At 37.5% G+C, this 19827-nt stretch overlaps 1 protein-coding gene across 6 annotated transcripts in view; it reads right to left on the bottom strand.

Annotated features, from left to right (window-relative positions):
* Positions 1-19827, bottom strand: part of LOC127508298 (TOM1-like protein 2) — a 53440-nt gene that overhangs the window by 13950 nt on the left and 19663 nt on the right. For all 6 annotated transcript variants that reach the window (XR_007928767.1, XM_051886069.1, XM_051886072.1 and 3 more), the window contains exons 2-12: positions 18327-18411; positions 9508-9586; positions 9098-9247; positions 7903-8037; positions 7658-7819; positions 7265-7381; positions 5618-5751; positions 5346-5388; positions 2578-2770; positions 1558-1675; positions 1109-1184 (exon numbers count right to left, since the gene is read on the bottom strand). Coding sequence is in view for 5 of the 6 variants with exons in the window: in XM_051886069.1 (XP_051742029.1) it covers positions 1109-1184; positions 1558-1675; positions 2578-2770; positions 5346-5388; positions 5618-5751; positions 7265-7381; positions 7658-7819; positions 7903-8037; positions 9098-9247; positions 9508-9586; positions 18327-18411 (1292 nt within the window). In the remaining variant the exon portion in view is untranslated. The remainder of the gene's footprint in view (positions 1-1108; positions 1185-1557; positions 1676-2577; positions 2771-5345; positions 5389-5617; positions 5752-7264; positions 7382-7657; positions 7820-7902; positions 8038-9097; positions 9248-9507; positions 9587-18326; positions 18412-19827) is intronic.

Below are 19827 nucleotides of genomic sequence, written 5' to 3'. Positions count from 1 at the left end.
CAATATGGTCTTGTGGAGACAGCAACTAACATTTTTCAGCCAAATCAAACCCAAGCTAATCTGCCAGCACTTAACCAGTCCAATTTAGGCATTAACAAGCTGTGGCATGTTGAAGACTAACTGTGAATATGTAATTTTATGTTTTGACATGGAGACCTCATAGTGCCAATATGAGTCAGAAAGAACAGGAGCATTTTTATGCCAAAAGTGAGTATGAATGACATGCAAAGGTAGAGGACTATAAATGTGCTGCAGGGACGCCTTATTTTTGTAGGTCAAAACCCGGAAACAAGTTAGCATTTTAGCACTTCCAGTTCTATCGCCCTGAAGTTAATGGGTTTTATGAATGGGTTTTTGGTGAAATGCCTGAAATAAGCTCTGTGGGGAACACAAGATATTTTTAAGTTTTATTCTATGACATAAAATACATCAGTACTACACTTTTGTGATTTTTTAAAGCTTGAAAAAGGCGGTTACTAAAGTGGCTAAATGGGACTACAGAGGTTGACATTAAACATCATCAGCCGAACAGATAAACTCATCTACTCACTCGTCCGCTTTCACAGCCTTATTGTGTTCATATCACACTCTTTCAAATTATCCTAACTCTGATTTTCAGACAAAGACTTGTCGGAAGCTTAGTGATGGTGACCGTAGTGTAGTTTGTTTATAGCCTAAGTTTAGCTTTTGATTTCCGTCGATTGCATTTACACTTTAAAACTCATAAAAGTTATATTCATTTGTGAAGAATATTATTATGACGAACAAAAAAAGGTGTTAGAATCATAAGCTTTTATTGGTCACAGAGCTTATTTTTTGCAATAATTCAAAAGCTAATGGAAAAGTCCTATTGGGTTTTTGTTGAGGGAACCAGGGTGATGCTAACAACTGGGTTGGCCTACAAAAAATACGTCATCCCTGCACCACTCTATTTGCCATTCAAGACAGTGCAATGCCCCATTTTCTGAGAAACAGTGAGGTCTACAGCACATTAAAAGTACTAACAAGTAGGAACTGAGTGATCAGAGGAACTCATCAGCCATTAGCACCACACAAACCCTTCATCACTATGAAAGTACAGAGAAACAACATGCTGTAGGAAACTCACCCCGGTGGCATTTTGCTGTCTGATGTCTAAAGCTGAAGCCAGGCCAACCAAAGCCTGAGGTTCCTCATATTTAACGCTGGAAAATAAGCAAAGAAAACAGATTTTTATGCAGCCCTGCACCTTTTCAGTACTGTGCTCATTGTGTTCTGTCTTCTGGTTTGTAATTCCACAGCATGAAGGTAAGATCTTACAGATTTTTTTCAAATTTTTAAATCTTCCCGGTCTACTGACATTTATGACATCCGCTTCAAACATTACAATGCTCGTGATAACTTCCGTTAACTATACAATAAGTAAATCCACTTCACCAGCCAATCACTCTTCGACAGCGATGCCATAGAAATATACAGAGCTAACACAAAAAAGAAAGTTCAAACACAGGTGGCTGAGCGCTTGTTTCGCTGGCGCATAAAGTCTATAGCCATAGCAGTGGGGAAGCGGACACTCACTTTTTGCGCTGGTCAGCCAGAGAGCTGGACCTGGTGTGGGCGAACATGTCAAAGTCATCCTGAGGGTTGTGAGCGGTCAGAGAGCTGAGAGTGCCGCTGACGCTGTCTGCGCCCACATCTACCGGGAGTAAATCATCTTAAAGTCAACTTTAAGTTGTATAGAGAAATAAAAGTAACATTTCTTTCACCATACAACAACAACAAAACATGTTAAATACTTTTTGCTGCACTTTATTTTACAATTTGTGCACTTACATGTAGTTACTAGGGCTGGGACAATACATCGATTATCAATTCGCGACACAATGAATCTGGAACGATTCTGATATTTTCCCAATGTATTGCGATTCTCTCTCGAATCGATTCTGAGCTTAGTTTTTAACAGCAGACGGGACTACGTGCTTTAGAAACACACGTAACGTTACTCTGCTTGCTTCCGGTCCCTTTACATACACCACTTAAACCTAAAATAATCATTCATAAAGTTCGAAAAGGTTGAAGCGCATTACAAGGGTGTTTGCAGTGGGCTGTTTACATTAATCTCGCGTCATAAAAGCATTCTGAGGCGAGGTGAAAATGTATTTAACCACTTACAGTACATGACTCAGCCAGCAATCTTTATTGTGAGCATTTGAGTGTGCGGTTGAAAACTAGCCTAGAGCGCCATCTGCTGTTAAAAACTAAGCTCAGAATCGATTTGAGAGAGAAAATATCAGGATCGATCCAGTGAATCAAGAATCGATGTATTGTCCCAGCCCTAGTACTTACAGTGTACTTACCCAAGAATGTACTGGTAATATAAGGTAACTATATGGGTTAAGGTTAGGTTTAGTGGTAGGTTCAGGGTTAGTACCTAGTTATTACCCAGTTATTGTAATTACTATGGTATATAAATAGTATGTACTGTACAAGCGGAAGAGCACTATCACATAAAGTGCTACCATACTTTTATCAATATGGTTTTAATAAATTAATTTGTACTCCAGTCTGAATTTGTCATCCTAATTAAGATGTGCTCACCAAGTCCTGCCAGCTGTGTAGAGAGGGAGGCTGTGTTTGCAGCAACAGCGGTGGCGGCAGGAGCAGCATCAGGAGGCTGCAGGGTGGATGTGGGTGTATGAGTGGGTGCAGCGCTGACCCGAGGACTGACCACTGCTGGAGAACCAGGACCCAGATCTATTAGATTATCCTCCTCCGAAGCCTCATTCAGGACCTGTGCATTCACAACACACACAAACACTTACTTATCTAAGTTAACAATCAGCATTCACCTATTACATCCACCTTTTTCCTAACGAGCCGACTGCATTTTAGATTATGGGTAGCACTTTCGGTTTGGGGAAGTTCCATTCAAAAAGACTACAATTTCAAATGATAAGGTTGTACTACAAATAATCATTATCCAACCGTCAGTTTGACTGAATGAGCTGTCAAATTTCATTCATATTCTATTTTCAGACTTAAAGAGAATAAAGTAACGCTTGGTATTTTAATGTGACATTTCCTCACGTCTCTTTCCAGGTTTGTTTTCACACGGACGCTTTAAAATGTAATTGTCTCCTCTTTTCACTTCTAATCCCTATTAGCAGTGTTTACTTTCTAAAGCAGGAAAACAATATTTATTGTCTGTCAAAATGACGGAACTTTAAAATATCAATCACTCAATGTTGCAGTTATGATTACATTTTTGATTAAGGCATAGAATTTTACATAATACAGACATATATTACTACAGTGATATTTAACACGTCCATAATATTGCTGCGGGTTCATTCATGGTCTGCTGTAGTAATTTGTTAATGCCTTTACACTTTTAAATGTCCTGTTAATGTTCGATGGTTGAAGGGTGAGTAGAATGATGTCACCTCATTGTAAAAGGTGGATATACTGGCATAATAAATGAATTCTCATCATAATGATAATTCAATTCAGCTCAATTTTTAAAAGAAAAAAAGCTAATTAAAAAGCAATTCAATAGTTTCTAAATACCAATGCATTTTTATTTAAATATTTTTTTCCAAGGACACTGCATTATGTTCAAGTAATTTAGAGTAATATATATTTAAACTGTTAACTGTCACCCCCACTTTTTTTTTAGACAAGAAAATGCACTATCCAAACTTAAATTTTATATAAATTAATTATATAAAATATATATTTTACAAAACAAGTTTTACTCTAAAACTGCAAGGAAATCAAAGCCAAATATCTGAACAAGTTGTGTTCCAAATTTCAGGTTGATATCTCAAAAAATGAGCTTTCAGTAAGATTTTGTTTGGGTGCAGTACCACACTTTTTCACTAGATGACAACCAAGCTCCATTACTGACCATATAAAGGCGCCTCCATTTCCATATATGGTTTGAGTGATCTGAACCATATATTTCAATTATTTTCATACAATTTATGACGCAGACATCCTATATAGAAGTAGTATGGGAAGTTTGGCAGAATTTGATATGAATTCAGCCTCTAATAAACATAAAAACAACATGTATGTGGGTTATAGATCACCACCACAATCATAAATGTATTTTTTTTTCTATTAAAAACATTTTCAGACCTTTTTTCTCAAAAAATTGAAGGGATGTTATCTTTTGAACTCTCGGCATGAAAACAAACATGTTTCAACCAATCTTTAATGATTTTTCATGTTCATCGCCATTTCAAAATAAAGGTCTGAACATGCCTTTTGAGTATGAAAATATGCTTGTTGCAAATTGATAAATTACTGCTCCTCTGTAATTTATCAAATATGAAAACTAGAGATTCTAAGCTTTCAAATGATATATAGTTTGCCAAGATTAGTTTAGGTTTAGTATATAATATAACTGTTTTAAATATGTAATGGCTGTGGGCCCACCGGTGGGCCACTGACAGTTAACAGGTTAAATAGTATAATTAAATAATAAGTTAAATAATAAGTTCAATTTTATATATATATATATATATATATATATATATATATATATATATATATATATATATATATATGTGCTTAAGGTACATTATTATACTTACATATATAATAAATATTATGTAAAACAAATTAAATAAAAATAAATATAAAATATACATATATATGTATATGTATATAATTAAAGAATACATGCATACATAATACATATATAATAATATTATGCATTAATTAATTAATGAATATTTAATACTAAGTAATAATAGTAATATTAATAATAACAACAACAATAATAATGTTAAAAGTTCATGTCTAATTCATGTCTAAAAAATAAAAATAAATTAAATATTTACTAATTTAACATTTTTAAATGAATTCATTAATTATTATAAATGCATAATATTAAACGGCCAAAATCACAAACACTGGTGAGGATTACACTTTTTTTTTCTTTTTTTTTTTTTTTTTTTTTTTTTTTTTTTAAAGAGTTTGAGATCTTTTTTTATGGAAAAGCTGAAATTGCTACAGAATTAAGGCCTATAATGTGTGTGTAATATATAGGAAAAGGAAACAATGGGGAATAATATTTTAATTTCTAGGGTCTAGCTCTAGAGTTCAAATGTGATGCAGGACACTTTCTACATGACAGCGATGCATCATACTTGCCTCTCTCAGCTAAGCATCATGCAAACAATTAAATAACAAAAAAACAAAAAACATGAGCAGGCACTTAACAGACAAATATTATCACAAGGCACATACGTACCCTACAAGAAACAATATTCAACAATGAAAAACAAATAAAAGACTAACTTTTTTTTATGGTGATTTGTGTTTGTGTTAAGAAAGAAGTACTGCAGTGTCAAACTCACCCCATTGTTTTGTGCTGCTCTGCCTACCCTGTATCTCTCGTATCTGTTAGAACACAGAGCGCTGGTGAAATATCAAAAACACTCGTCAAGATGAAGATGAAAGAAATGTTAATGTGTTTTCAGACCCTGTGCGCTCTGCTCTAAAGCAAAGGAAGTGAAATCAAAGGCAAGCCAGAGTTGCGTGTCAGCCTGAAGACGTAAAGAGATTCCTCTGAGAGCTGTCAGATAAAGGCTGATGAGGGAAACTTTTTGAGATGGACACCTCTGCTCACCTCTCGTAGCGCAGGAAGATGTTGTTTAAATCATCGTTGGCGTGTAGCAGCTCTTCGGTGACCTCTTCGTTTGACACACGGGAGATGAGCTCCACTATCCTGTGCTGCATGGCTCGACACGTCCTGTTCAGCTCCTGAGACACATGATGCAAATACATACTATACAAACATATAAAGCACAGGGTCATAGACATGCAATAGGCTAGATGAGGCGCTTCTCAGTTTTAAAATATTGTGCTGTTACACCCTCTTGTGGTGACATGTAGATTCTTGAGTAAGTATTAAAGGGATTGTTCACCCAAAAATGAAAATTCTCTCATCATTTGCTTACCCTCATGCCGTCCCTGATGTATATGATTTTCTTCCTTCAGATAAACACAAGCAAAGATTTTTAGGGAAATAATCCATCTCTGTGAGTCCATGTAATGCAAGTGAATGGGTGCTGCTTGGTTGACGCTTGAAAATCCACATTGTTACGATCGTGACAGTAATCCATATGACCCCAGTGGATGAATCACTGTCTTCTGAAGCCAAACGATAGGTGTGTGTGAGACAAATACTAATATTTTTACTTGTAACTAAACTAAACTGTTCCAGTCACATGAGCAATCATGAGAGAGATGTTGTAACACGTGAAGTATGTGCGTTGTGGTTCATGCGAGAAGTGTCAACGCTCTGTGCTTCTGTGTTACTTCTCGCACAAACTTCACAACACACTCACTTGTCAAGCTGAACTTGTGAACATTCCTAGGAGAGTTGGTTTATAGTTAAAAGAGTTTAAAATATAAATGTTTTTCTAACAGTGATTCATCCACTGGGGTCGTATGGATTACTATTATGATCGAAGCGTCAACCCAGCAGCACCCATTCACATGCATTATATGAACTCACAGAGATGGATTATTTTCCTAAAAATCTTTGCTTGTGTTGATCTGAAGAAACAAGGCCATATCCATCATGACACAATGGACGTTGGCGCCCTCTGCAGGCATTTGTTATAATACATAATGTACATAAGATTTATATTATGTATTTTAACAGTGTTGTTCTATAAAACCATATGATTACATATGATTACTTGCTTTTTATACTTTATTTGAACCAAATATTATTGCCTCATTGTTATTATATATATCATTTTAAAGGCATAGGTCTTTGCTTAGTTCTATTTTTATTACCACAAAAAATTACTCGATTAATCATCAAAATAATCGACCGATTTCTCGACTGCCAAAATAATTGTTAGTGACAGCCCTAACATAGTTAATAACTTTTAATTTTAATTTAGGCTATACTACAAATTTAACTCAATGATGATAATTACATGATAATTAAGCTTTAACATTTAAAGCATTACATCGTAAAACTACAACAGAATTACTTGCATTGATTATGAAGCATAAACAGCCTATAAAGAAAAAAAATATTGATCTGTTTTATTAAACTTTTGGACAGTTGACAATGGCCCTCTTGTTAACGTTCCGTGTGCGTAACTTTTTTGCGCCTTGTTTTAGAAATTACATGAATAAATGTAAAATTAAATTGGATGATAACTGCTCTTTTAATTCAGAGCTCTGGTAAAAATACACCATAATTTATGCATATATTCCCCGTAAAGGAGTGAGCATAGTGGGAAAACTCGCAAACCTGGAGTAGCTCAAGATCAGAGGCGTCTTCTTGGCCCGGCACCATCTCTGTCAGCATCTCTGACATCACTTTAATATTCCCACGCACAATGTCCAGCTCACTTCTCAGTCTTGCAATCTGTGCGCACAAACAAAACAGTTCCAAATAAACTATAGATATGAATAGAAAAATATAGTGGTAATACTCTAAAAAACATCTATTTTCTTTCAGGAAAAAAAAAACACTTTTGAATGGTTTTGAATCAGATTAAGTTTATTTCTATAGCACTTTTCACTAAAATCTCTTCTTAGCAGTAAGACAGCTCACTAGGTTTTGGAACAGAGCCTCCGTTCACCACATTTCAGCTTAGCATTGAATATAGCATATAGCAGTCTATTCTAAGGTGAGTGTGACCTGCTCTGGGTTTGCTGTGATCGGGCCCGATACAGCTGGAATCTGGGTGGGGTTTAAGTCGGGTGTTGCAGCAGCTGCAGGTTTAGGGATCGCCTGAGATGCTGTTTTGGGCTGCGTGGGTGCTTTGTACTTGTGAATGCCTGGATCCACCTCTGGGACTCCCTAGAATGACACACAAGATGAGACAAAGCGAAATGAATGAAAACAGATAAGCGAGAGCCACGAGAGTGTCGCGTGTTTCTCACCCGCTGTGGTGTATGGATGGGTGACAAGGCGTCCAGATCTGCCATGGGAAACTCAATTCCTTTCCTCTTCAGCTCCTCGTAAATGTGCACGACTCCAGTGAGGTCTGGGCTACTCCTGAACGCATCTGCCCAGGCCTGGGGTGAAACACAAAGACAGAGAGATGATTGGTTAATGTACAGTGGGTTATATGAGAGCTGAAAGAGATATTAAATACACAATAACAAGGTTTATATATTTATCAATAAATCCAATTTCAATCTCATATATTTTTACTAATTGAATGTTGCTTGTTCTACACCAGCCATTTGTTCATACTTTAACATTTTGAAAATATGATCATTTAAATAAAATAAAATAGATACAAATATTTAATAATAAACTATGCTATGATTTTGTTTAATTCCAGAATTCTTACCCATTTCATTTATGTACTGTATGACTGACAAATATGCATAACCTTAAAACGGCTGACAGTTGATGGCACCCTATTGACTTCCATAGTATTGTTTTTCTTATGGGGGGCGAGATCTGCTTGGTTACAAACATTCTTCAAAATATCTTCTTTTGTGTTCACAAAAGAAACAAAGAACACAAAAGAAGATACTTCATCAAAGAAATTTATACAGGTTTGGAACAACTTGAGTGCGAGTAAATGATGATAACATTTTCATTTTTGGGTGAACTATCCCTTTGAGTCATCTTAAGGCCCCATTGCTATTGGGCTCCGGCACCCTGGTTGAAAACCACTTAGAAAATGGCTATAATTGCCAAATTTGGAAGAATAGATTCTCTGGATGGTTAGGGATATGCTTGTTGTCTAATGGTGGGAAATTTTACAGGCTGAAAAACAATGTGACCATAGGATTTGGGAGGACGCAAAAGTAGATAAAATGCAGCTATGCCCTAAATAAAATTCTGGAAACTGTCCTGCATCTACCTTAAACTGAGTCAATCTGATTCTGCGATGGCTTCCAGTCAACCAAAATTAATGCAATTGGAAGCTGCCTCATAGACCAGGTCCACCAGACCTAGTTTCCAGCCCCAATGAAGAGGCAGTCCTCTAGCCCTACTGCACACCCCACACCCATTCACAATGCAGCAACGGTCATCAACGGTGGTTTCTAAAGGCGATTATTGCTAAAACAAAGGAAGAGCTCAGGGGGAATATTGAGCCATTCGCCTCACTTAGTTCACCTGAATCAGTGACAGCACTTTGTCCTGCACTATAGCGGGAGGGTTGGTCTTCGGAGTGATGATCTTCACCATGACACCTTCGATGAAGTCTCTGTTAGCAATGTGGACGTGAAAACGGTGGCCACAGTTTTTCACGCAAGTCTCCAGCACCTAGAAAAGACAATTACGTAAGAAGCTGAGATTATCGATCATTTACACAAGCCAAAGCTTGCAGATGACAGCATAAAACAGCACTTCCAGCTAGCAAAATGCATCCAAATAGCCACAAAACACCTTATTTAAATGTCAAAATAGCCTCTGGCAGGCCTGGAGGAGAAGTTTAGAAGTACTCAGCCACTATGAATTATTAAAGGTGCAGAGCATCAGACTAAAAAAACAGCTTTGCTTTATGTGAAAGTGAGGGAACTCACAGTTAGAGCCAGCATCACTTCACGGAAGTTCCTGTTGCCGTTGAGTCTCTTTTTCAGCGCACGCATGGCATCTTTGGGCCTGTGGGGGCAAACAGTGTAAATGACCTTGACGTCAGCTTAAAGGCCCATTCTCACCAAATACGCCAACTATAAATGATACCTATATTACCATCCACACCAATGGATGATAACGTTATGTTTATTCTTAAGTGCACGCTTGAGTTATGTTCTGCTATAATTGCAGTGCAAACTTTGAAGAAAGAAGGATTTGACTGGCTTTCAATGGCGTTCATCAGTTGAAAAATAAATCCTCTGAGAAACTGCTTATAATTGTGGTGTAGGCTCCACTATTCTCTTATGGTGCGATTACATTGGTGAAATTTTGGCGAAATGTTATGAGAAAGAAAGGTCCATTGTCTGTTGTCAATAGTGTAGTGATATATGAAGCACAGCTCACACAAACAAGCAGCTTACAATGCAGCGAATCTGTGACCAACCTGAACCAGTTGCGAAGGGATATCTTTCGTCCTCAAGCAAAATTCACAATCACATGGATTCCTAATTGAAATGACTAGATTTTGCGTTTAAAAAATTGTCGAACAACAGTAAATAGAAATGTGACTGCACCTTTGGAGTTAGAGCATAAACATTTTTTTAAAACTTTAAGTTCATAGTTATCGTTCTTGGTGTGAATGGACCTTAAAGGGATAGTTCACCCAAAAATGAAAATTATCCCATGATTTACTCAACCTCAAGCCATAGGTGTATATGACTATCTTCTTTCAGACAAACACAATCAGAGTTATATTAAAAAATATCCTGACTCTTCCAATCTTTATAATGGTAGTGAATGGGGTTCAAGATTTCGAAGCCCAAAAAGCACATCCATCCATCAAGTAATCCATATGGCTCCAGGGGGTTAATAAAGGCCTTCTGAAGTAAAGCGATGGGTTTTTTGTAAGAATAATATCCATTATATTTAACTTTATAAACTATAATAACTGGCTTCCGGGAATGGCTGTACGCAATTCTAGTTCCGGCGGAAGAGTGACCTCTGACCCGACGCAAGACGTATTGACGAACGAGGAAGCGCAGAGGATAGAGCAAAACAAAACACCGGTCATAAATTAGAAGTCTAAAATGAGAATTTTTAAAGAGAAATGTCGGAGTATTTCGATATAAGAGAAGAGGAGCTTGAGTTGTTGCCAGCCCTATTTGTTTGAACCGCGAGAGGCGGTCATACGTCGGGTCAGAGGTCACTCTTCTGCCGCAACTTGACTCGCGTAAGGCCGTCTGCCGGAAGCCAGTTATTATAGTTTATAAAGTTTTAAACATGGATATTTTTCTTACAAAAAGCCATCGCTTCGCTTTAAAAGGCCTTTATTAACCCACTGGAGTCGTATGGATTACTTTTATGATGGATGGATGCATGCTCGTTTTTGGGCTTCAAAATCTCAAGCCCCATTCACTACCATTATAAAGCTTGGAAGAGCCAGGATATGTTTTTAATATAACTCCGATTGTGTTCACCAGAACAAAGATAGTCACATACACCTAGGATGGCTTGAGGGCGAGTAAATCATGTGATAATTTTCATTTTTGGGTAAACTATCCCTTTAAAGTGCTACTGATATGAGTATATTCTACTGAAGAAGCTGTTTATTTATACCTACTTTATGTCACAAAATAACAAAATGGTCACAAAATAACCATTCATTAGTGGCATTGCTAACATTTAGAGTTAGGGATATGAACAAACCCCTAACAGTGGCTATTGAACTGATGTTTTGCATCATAGACTTTTTGCGTCTGTGTTGTTTATTTCAGCATGATTAGATCGACTATAATTATCCAGGACCGTAACTAACTATTTTAAAACATACAATTTTGCAGAGCAGTCTGTGAGCTCAGGATAGGAATTAAAAGACTCAATTTGACTAGACACCACCAGAGCACCAGTACTGAAAGCCCTCTTGTAATTCAGGGCCAGGAAGTTCATCATCTCCAAGCTTACATAAGAAGCAGCAATTGGGTTTGTTTTTCCTGTGGTGTGATCAAAGCTCTTGTGTCTTCCCAGTCAGATCTAAGGAGCTTTTTATAAGCAAGAACAACAACAGCTACTAAAAGTTGAACTCATTGTAGAGACATTTTAACATGTACAAATGAATGTGAGAAATTATTCTCGCATTATTTTAAATCATTATTCATTCATATTTTTAATCAGTATTCATTATTTTTTAATCATTATTTTTGTAACAGGATTTTAACAAGATGGCCGCCAACTGACTTGCCTTAAGGACAAATTTTGCTCAGACTCAAACTTTAGACAGGAGAAATGGAGAAAAGCAATATTAGCTGCATCCAAAAATGCATGTATGTATATGAATGTAATCTGGATGTATTCCATTCACCTTTTTGTCACTGTCACGTGACTTATGGCGGCAGTTGCACTGTCATTCACAAATCCTCTCCCTTGTCCTCATGGGATAGTAAAGTGTCCATTTGACTTAGTCTTCTGTTCAGACTACTAATTTCACATTGTTTATCGCCAAGTATATAGTAGGGAAGTATGTGATTTCAGATGCAATCATCATGTGTGTCATTCTCAAATAAAGAAGAGGAACTATAGTAATAGCCTCTTGCATTATGGGAAGTACAAAATGGCAGAAGTGAAAAACAAACCTGAAGGGAAAAAAACCAACAACTGGGAAATTCTGGAAATTCTATCAATCATGTCAGACTTGACTCTTCGCACAAAGTCCAAATGTACTCTTTGGCAAAATCTGCTTAAAGGGGCATTTATGTAAATGATTGAATACATAATTAACAACAGGAAAGATTGTTTAAATTCTTGAAAACACCCACAACTTCTAATACAACAGGAAAAAACCAGCCCAAACAAAGCAGAGCACAACAGAGTCCTGTGTTCCCTCACACAGAACAGAGACAAGCCTGTAGTGCCAGTTTGATGACAGTATGTGTGAAAGAAAAAGAGAAAATGAAGAATCATATGGAGCTGGAACAGCACTGTGACTCTGTGTAAAGGGCCTGTCTATACCTGGTATGTACATTTGTCTCAGGTTTTTGTTCTCTCTGTTGAACCTCTTGCCCAGATGATTCGACAGACCACTGAGATGAAACCTATTTCCGTTCACAATACTTCGCATCATGTAGCATTATATGCTGATGATGTTCTGGGCTGGATTTCTCGAAACCTTCTTAAAGGGATAGTTCACCCAAAAATGAAAATTTGATGTTTATTTGCTTACCCCCAGGGCATCCAAGATGTAGGTGACTTTGTTTCTTCAGTAGAACACAAATGATGATTTTTAACTCCAACCGTTGCGGTCTGTCAGTCGTATAATGCTTGTCAATGGGAACTCCATCTATAAGAGTCAAAAAAACATGCACAGACAAATCCAAATTAAACCCTGCGGCTCGTGACAACACATTGATGTGCTAAGACACGAAACGATCAGTTTGTGTGAGAAACCGAACAGTATTTATATCATTTTTCACCTCTAATACACCACTATGTCCAACTGCCTTGCGCATCCGGTTGGTGAGGTCTAAAAACGTGTTCTGATGACGGAAGTGATGTCTCGCGCTTATACTTCAATGAGTGCGAGCGATCACTTCCGTTGTCAGTGCGCGTTCAGACCTCACCAACCGGATGCGCAAGGCAGTTGGATATAGTGGTGTTTTAGAGGTAAAAAATGATATAAATACTGTTCGGTTTCTCGCACAAACTGATCGTTTCGTGTCTTTGGACATCAATGTGTCGTCACGAGCCGCAGGGTTTAATTTGGATTTGTCTGTGCATGTTTTTTTTTACTCTTATAGATGGAGTTCCCATTGACATGCATTATATGACTGACAGACCGCAACGGTTGGAGTTAAAAATCATCATTTGTGTTCTACTGAAGAAACAAAGTCACCTACATCTTGGATGCCCTGGGGGTAAACAGATAAACATCAAATTTTCATTTTTGGGTGAACTATCCCTGTAAGAAGGTATATCTTAAGCAACTTCCTAAGGTATAGTTCAGGGAATTCACCTTAGAAAAGGTATATCTTCAGTTAAGGTATACCTTTAGAGTCTTCATAGCGCACAAAGAGACAACGTTACCAGGAAATCCAGCCCTGGTTTTCATGGAAAATCCAGTACAGTCTATTTCTAGCCTGCTTTCTATTTGTGAAGAGTTTGGCCATTTACCTGGTTTCAAGGTTAACTGGTCTAAATCTGCCCTTTTACCTTTAAATGAGTCTGCTAAAATGTTGCAGTATCCACCCATTATTTATGCTGTTCAGCACTTTAATTATCTTGGGATACAAATTTATCCCTCTTTGAACCATACTGTGACGCACAATTTTCGAAAGTAGGCAAGGACATCAAGAGAGATCTGGACAGATGGATTAATCTGCCCAACTCTCTACAGGCCCGGATCTCTATTGTAAAAATAAATATTTTGCCTCAACTGATTTTTTTTTTAGTTCTATGATACCCCTCCCTTCTGTCAACTTCTGGAATTAAATCCATGGTAATATCTCCCAATTCATCTGGAACAGAAAAAGACAGCATTTGAATTTGGCAACTTCACAGAGGAAGAGGGTAAATGGGGGCTTAACAGTATTACATTAAGTTCTATTTTTGGTCTTTTGTCCTCCGGCCTCTGCTTGTATGGTTTAACCCTCATACCCCTGTCTCTTGGCGTAAGATAGAAAAACATATTGTGCGTCTGTGGAATCTGGAAGACATCCTTTTTTCTAAAGCATCAAATAAGCAACGTCTGCTGTGCTTTGGTCCCATAGTTTCCCATCTTATTCAAACTTGGAGGTTGGTTGAATCTAGATGCAATATCTCCTGTAGGTGGCATACACAGTCTCCCATTTTCAATAATAAAGGCCTGACAATTGGTGGCAGACCCATTCCTCCTTTGCACTGGAGTAGGAGTGGTATTTGCTATTTGAAATACATTTATAATGATTATGATTTGTGTTCTTTTTAAGACATTGCAAACTCATTCAATTTGCCAGCCTCCTATTATTATTATTTTTTTATCTACAGCTTAGATGAGCCCTCAAAGCATATGGTGTACCTTGGCAACAGCCTTTGCTTGTACACCCTTTATAAAAATTGATTATTTCTCAAGGGAATAATAGAGGCAATGTTGAACATTAATAATCAGATGATTGCATTGAGATGGAAATGTCCTCTTTCACTTTCTGTTAAATGTCGGAGTCTTGCATTTTTGGATGTGATTTTTTTAGAACTGTCCACTGCTCGAGTTAATGGTGCGGATGAAAAGACTCTCTGTATTTTGGCACACTGTTGCTGAGTCACTGAAAGCCTGGTTGAGATGATCTCTTTTCTTTACCTGATTCAATTTAAGTTGGTTTAATTCTGTTTACTCATTAATTCGAGCTCCTGAACTTGAGTACTTCCCCTTTGTTTTTTGTTTTTTTACCGGTATATGTATATTGTATATTTATGTATGGATGTATGTGTATGTATATGTATTTTATTCATATGCGTGTATTTCATGAGTAATGATGCTGAAAATTCAGCTTTGACCACAGGAATAAATTACATCTTAAAATGTATTCAAATTTCAAAAACAGTTATTTTAAATCGTAATAATATTTCACAATGTTACTGTTTTTACTGTATTTTTGATCAAATAAATGCAGCCTTGGTAAGCATAAGAGACTTCTTTCACAAAAATATTACGAACCCCAAACTTTTGAATGGTAGTGTACGTCATTTAATACGTCAATGTGTATGTTCATCAGTACTAAAGATGTCAAAAAATTTAAATCGGACAGTTCTTCTATGGTTAACCAGGGGCCCATTTCAATAAGGTGGTTCAACCAACTCTGAGTTAAAACTTGAATTGAGTTGACTTACTCTGAGATCTATAATTGAGTTAGTTCAATCAAAGTATGAATAGAGTGAAGAGGTGATGGCCACAATACCAAGCATTGGAAGAATATTAAAATCCAATTGGAAAAAGAATAACTGTTTCTTTTGTATTAGTAGGAAATAAAGATGACCAAATAAATTGTCCATACAGTAATCAGTTTCATTCTCAGAAGGTGCGATGATGGGTATATTATGTGTCATCAATGCATCCAACCACATCGGGAAATCCTAAATTTTATAAAAAAGACCCAATAATTAAATTTGAATTGTTAGGTTACTTCCAGAGGTCGCTGCATGATGTTATTAAGTGAATGCCATTTATCAGATTAGCCTCATTTAAACCGATTTCTGCACCACTGACCTGCAATCCTGTCAAACTGCTCTTTGATGACTCTCATAGGTTTGTGTCCAGGAAACAACACAAAAACTCTCAGAAAAAGCATGAGAGCGAGGCACACTTTCCTTACTGCTCTGCATACAGCAGCCTTACTAATGTGCTCTGCATCCCCGATGTCATATAGAAAACTACCAAAATGGTCCCATTCAAATAAATATGCATGTGAATATGGCAAAAAAAAAAAAAAAAAAAAAATCCTTTCCCTTTGTAAATGTAACTCCCACGAATTAATGCAACCTCCTCATCTACAGGATCCTCTATAAAAGACATGCCATTTTTCTCACTTTGATGGTGTCTGTGTAATGAAAATATGTGCAATGAATGAACGTAATGTGCTGCAAAAATGCTTCTCTATGTATTTTTGTCTTGTTTCCAGTCAAAATATGCAAAGATTCTTAAATCAAGATGCATTTTACAGGAAAGTAAGGAAGTAAAATGCACTTAATTTAGATTTCCCCCCCACAGGAAACAAGATTAAATGTCATTTTTCTTATATAAAAAATGCATCTTGATTTAAGAATTTTTAGATAGGCTATCTGTACTTGAAACAAGACACAAATGCTCAGTAAGAAAAGCATTTTTACAGAGTGAGTGAATGAATGAAGTATTTAAACATTGCTTACACTTTAAAAAGTAGGAGGAGACTGAAAGAAACTCTGGGTTTACCGAAGAAAACCTGCTCCCAACCAAGTTAGTTTCACAGAGTAAGTTATGGTAACTGACTCGGGAGTATAAGTTCACTCTTTCAGAAACGGGATTGACTTACTCTGTTTTCTCAGGTTTGAGATACCTCCCATTCTAAAAAACGGAAAACCCATAGTTTCCCTCATTTCAGGGTTAACATACTTGATCCACTTTATGGTACGGTTCAGTACAGCTTGGTACGGCTCACTTTTTGGCGCTTTTCCATGGCACGGTACGGCTCGCTTAAATAGTACCACCTCGGTGGAGGTTCCAAGTGTGCCGTACCGATACTAAATGTGACGCAGATCACTGATTGGTCAGAGAGAATAGTCACTACCAGCGTCATTGGATTTGCAACACGAGACAACAAACCCGCTAGATTTAAATAGCCAGTAACAGCCACCGCAGCATCATTTGCTTGCACAACATTTTTAAACGACGCGCTTTAAATGACCATCTCACGCAACTTGAAAAATGAAAAGGCTGCATCGTGGTCAGTAGACGAGGTGCAGACTTGTGGTAGCTAAGGAGCGGATCCACGGCAGTAGAGGTGGTGCAACTATACAATCAGTCTATAATCCCACCCATTTTGGAGTGGTACTAAACTGCAGTGAGAAAAAAAAAACGAAAGTAAAGCGAGCCGAGCCGTGCCATACCAAGTCGAGCCAAGTCGAACCACGCAGTGAAAAAGTGCCATTAGAATTTTCACTAAAACGTGCCTCAGTTCACACAAAAATTAAAATTGTCATCATTTTTGAGTTTCTTTCTTCTGTGGAACACAAAAGAAGATATTCTTAAAAATGTCTTGGTGTTTTGTTTGTTTGTTTGTTTGATTGTTTTGGATCCTACTGACTTTCATTGTGTAGACAAAACTAGTTCTGTCATGACAACTCTCAGAGTGTTTGGCATGGTAAAGAGTATGACAATGTTGATATGTTTGGTGTTGGTGGAACAGATCTGCTACGCTGCTGTTGCAGCTGCAGAGCAAGTACGGAACTTGTCACCGCCAATACACATGACACGCTGCTGTGAGCAAGTAAGACATGCTGCTGCTGTACAAACATACATGAATCACCCCCATAGCAGATCTATACAGGTGGAGCTGGGAAAGGTGGAGGGTTTCTGAAAGCGTGCATCAAACTGCTACAGCAAACAATAGGGAAGAATTTGAATTGTTAAGCAGCAAGCTCATTGGTTGCCAATACAGCGGGAACCAATCAGCTGTGCCCTATAGAGAATGATGTAATTGCAAGCAGACTGGGTTATGACTTATGAGTAAACATTCTTCAAATTATCTTCTTTTGTGTTCTGCAGAAGAAAGAAAGTCAGAGGTTTTATGCTTTTCAACGTCAGGTGTAAACAGGCCAAGAGGAACTGCGAGAACCCATTACTGATGAAGCACAATGCTACGAAAACACATTCCCAGTCAGGTCCTGTCCCAAATGGCACCCTAAACACTCGCTGTCTTCCTACAAGTCCGCACTTTCATGGCGTAACGCCACTTTGAATGTTGGGAAGAAGTCTGCTGTGGAGCTCGCTTCAGTGCGGGCTTGGCAAAAGCGCGCATTGAGGGCGCATATCGACCACAAAGGAGGGGGGGCGCTCGCGAACACCCTTCTGAAAACTAAAATGACAAACGGCACACCCTACGTGCACGCGGCAGCCGTTGTAAGTCCACAAGACCGAAAGTGCATGTGAAGTGTGCCATTTGGGACAGGGCCACTGTCTGCTCTGTGGTCTGTGAGAGTCACTGTGAATCATCAGCAGAATCTGTGCACAAGGGTGTGTGTGTTTGTGTGTGTGTTGGTCTCTCACCCTTCCTCGGTCTCATTAATGATGTCACAGATCTCCATGTTGAGTGTCCAGTCTTCATTCTGCAAGGAGCCATCTGTGGCTTTTTCTGTGAGAAACAAATCACACACTGATCAGCAGGCTGTCTCAATTACTGACACAAACTCAATTATGAGAATCCGGACACATGACCACGTCTGGAACTCAAGCTGCGTTCCAATCGACCATAGTGTCCCTACATAGTGTTCGCTGCTCACTATTCCCTGAGCATGGGATATCTGTTGAAGTTCACTTCACTTGACAAAATGTGTTCATTCTGAACACCCTGCAGCAACATCAAACACAGACCAAACTTGAATTGTGCATATTAGATCAATTTGAGATCAATTTATGATATATTATATTTGAATATAACATATCATACTTTTATTTAATATACATGTGTGTATATATCCATGTGTATTTATATAAATATAAATTTATTATAAATTTAAATTAATATAATCTGTTACATTTGAAAGCGCTAAATTGATCTGAAATGTCTGTTGCAATGTTTAAAATTAAAATATATGCAATTTGATTATATTAGGTGAGCATTTTATCTTAATTAACCACAATCATGATAGTTGCATTGGAACCCAAATATGACATGTACAATTAAACTTACACCTGGGACTAAATGAACTTTATAAATATGGTAGAGCCTTTACACCGCCTTTATATTAGTCAGACTTCTTGCAGTATTGGGATGATGCCAATGCTGCTCATAGTGCCCTTCGAACTTCGCTCCCTTCATATGGTAATGTCACTTAAGATGGTGAAATACCCTGTGAAGTCCATTTTGCAGGGCACTTACAGTTGATTGGAATGCACCTTTAAATCTGGGGAAGCTATTTCAAAACTGTAGCTTGTGAAGGCAATTTAAATAAGCTACTAACAAAATGTAGCTAACAACATTCAATCTATTTAGGATGGTAACTTCTTTTTAAGTACATAAAAAGGGCACTATGTAATTCATTTTATAATTTTTTTCCAAATTCTGTTTTTTACATTTCTTTTTTTCTGTATACTGTTCACATCACAGAAATTATAGGGTACTACAAAAATGTCTAAAATATCTAATAATCAGTTAAATATTTATCTGGCACCAGAAACCACGAGGATCAGGAAAAAATAAAAATCACAGATCAATTGCAAAGAAATGTGACGTGTCATTTCTGCACCATTACTGTCATCAAAAGTTACTGCAAAATATAATGACTGTTTTCAAAAAGGTTTCCAGTGTGTATATGTGTGTACATATTAGGGGTGTAACAATATTCGAATCAACTGAAAAACCGTGAAAAACCACCCATGGTATGAACAGCGATACTCTCATGGCGTACCGAACGTGCCCCGCCTCCTGCTGCCCCGCCTAGCCCTGGCCAATTGGATCTACAGAACGAGTACAGCGTTGTAGCCAACCACCATTAATCCCAACAAGCTTCGCGTTTTATTACTTTCGATAAGAAACAAAGTGTCATCT

The sequence above is a fragment of the Ctenopharyngodon idella genome, chromosome 3, assembly GCF_019924925.1.
Source record: "Ctenopharyngodon idella isolate HZGC_01 chromosome 3, HZGC01, whole genome shotgun sequence".
Lineage (NCBI taxonomy): Eukaryota > Metazoa > Chordata > Actinopteri > Cypriniformes > Xenocyprididae > Ctenopharyngodon > Ctenopharyngodon idella.
Note: the sequence above shows the minus strand (reverse complement) of the source record. Positions and strands in the feature narration are given on the sequence as shown.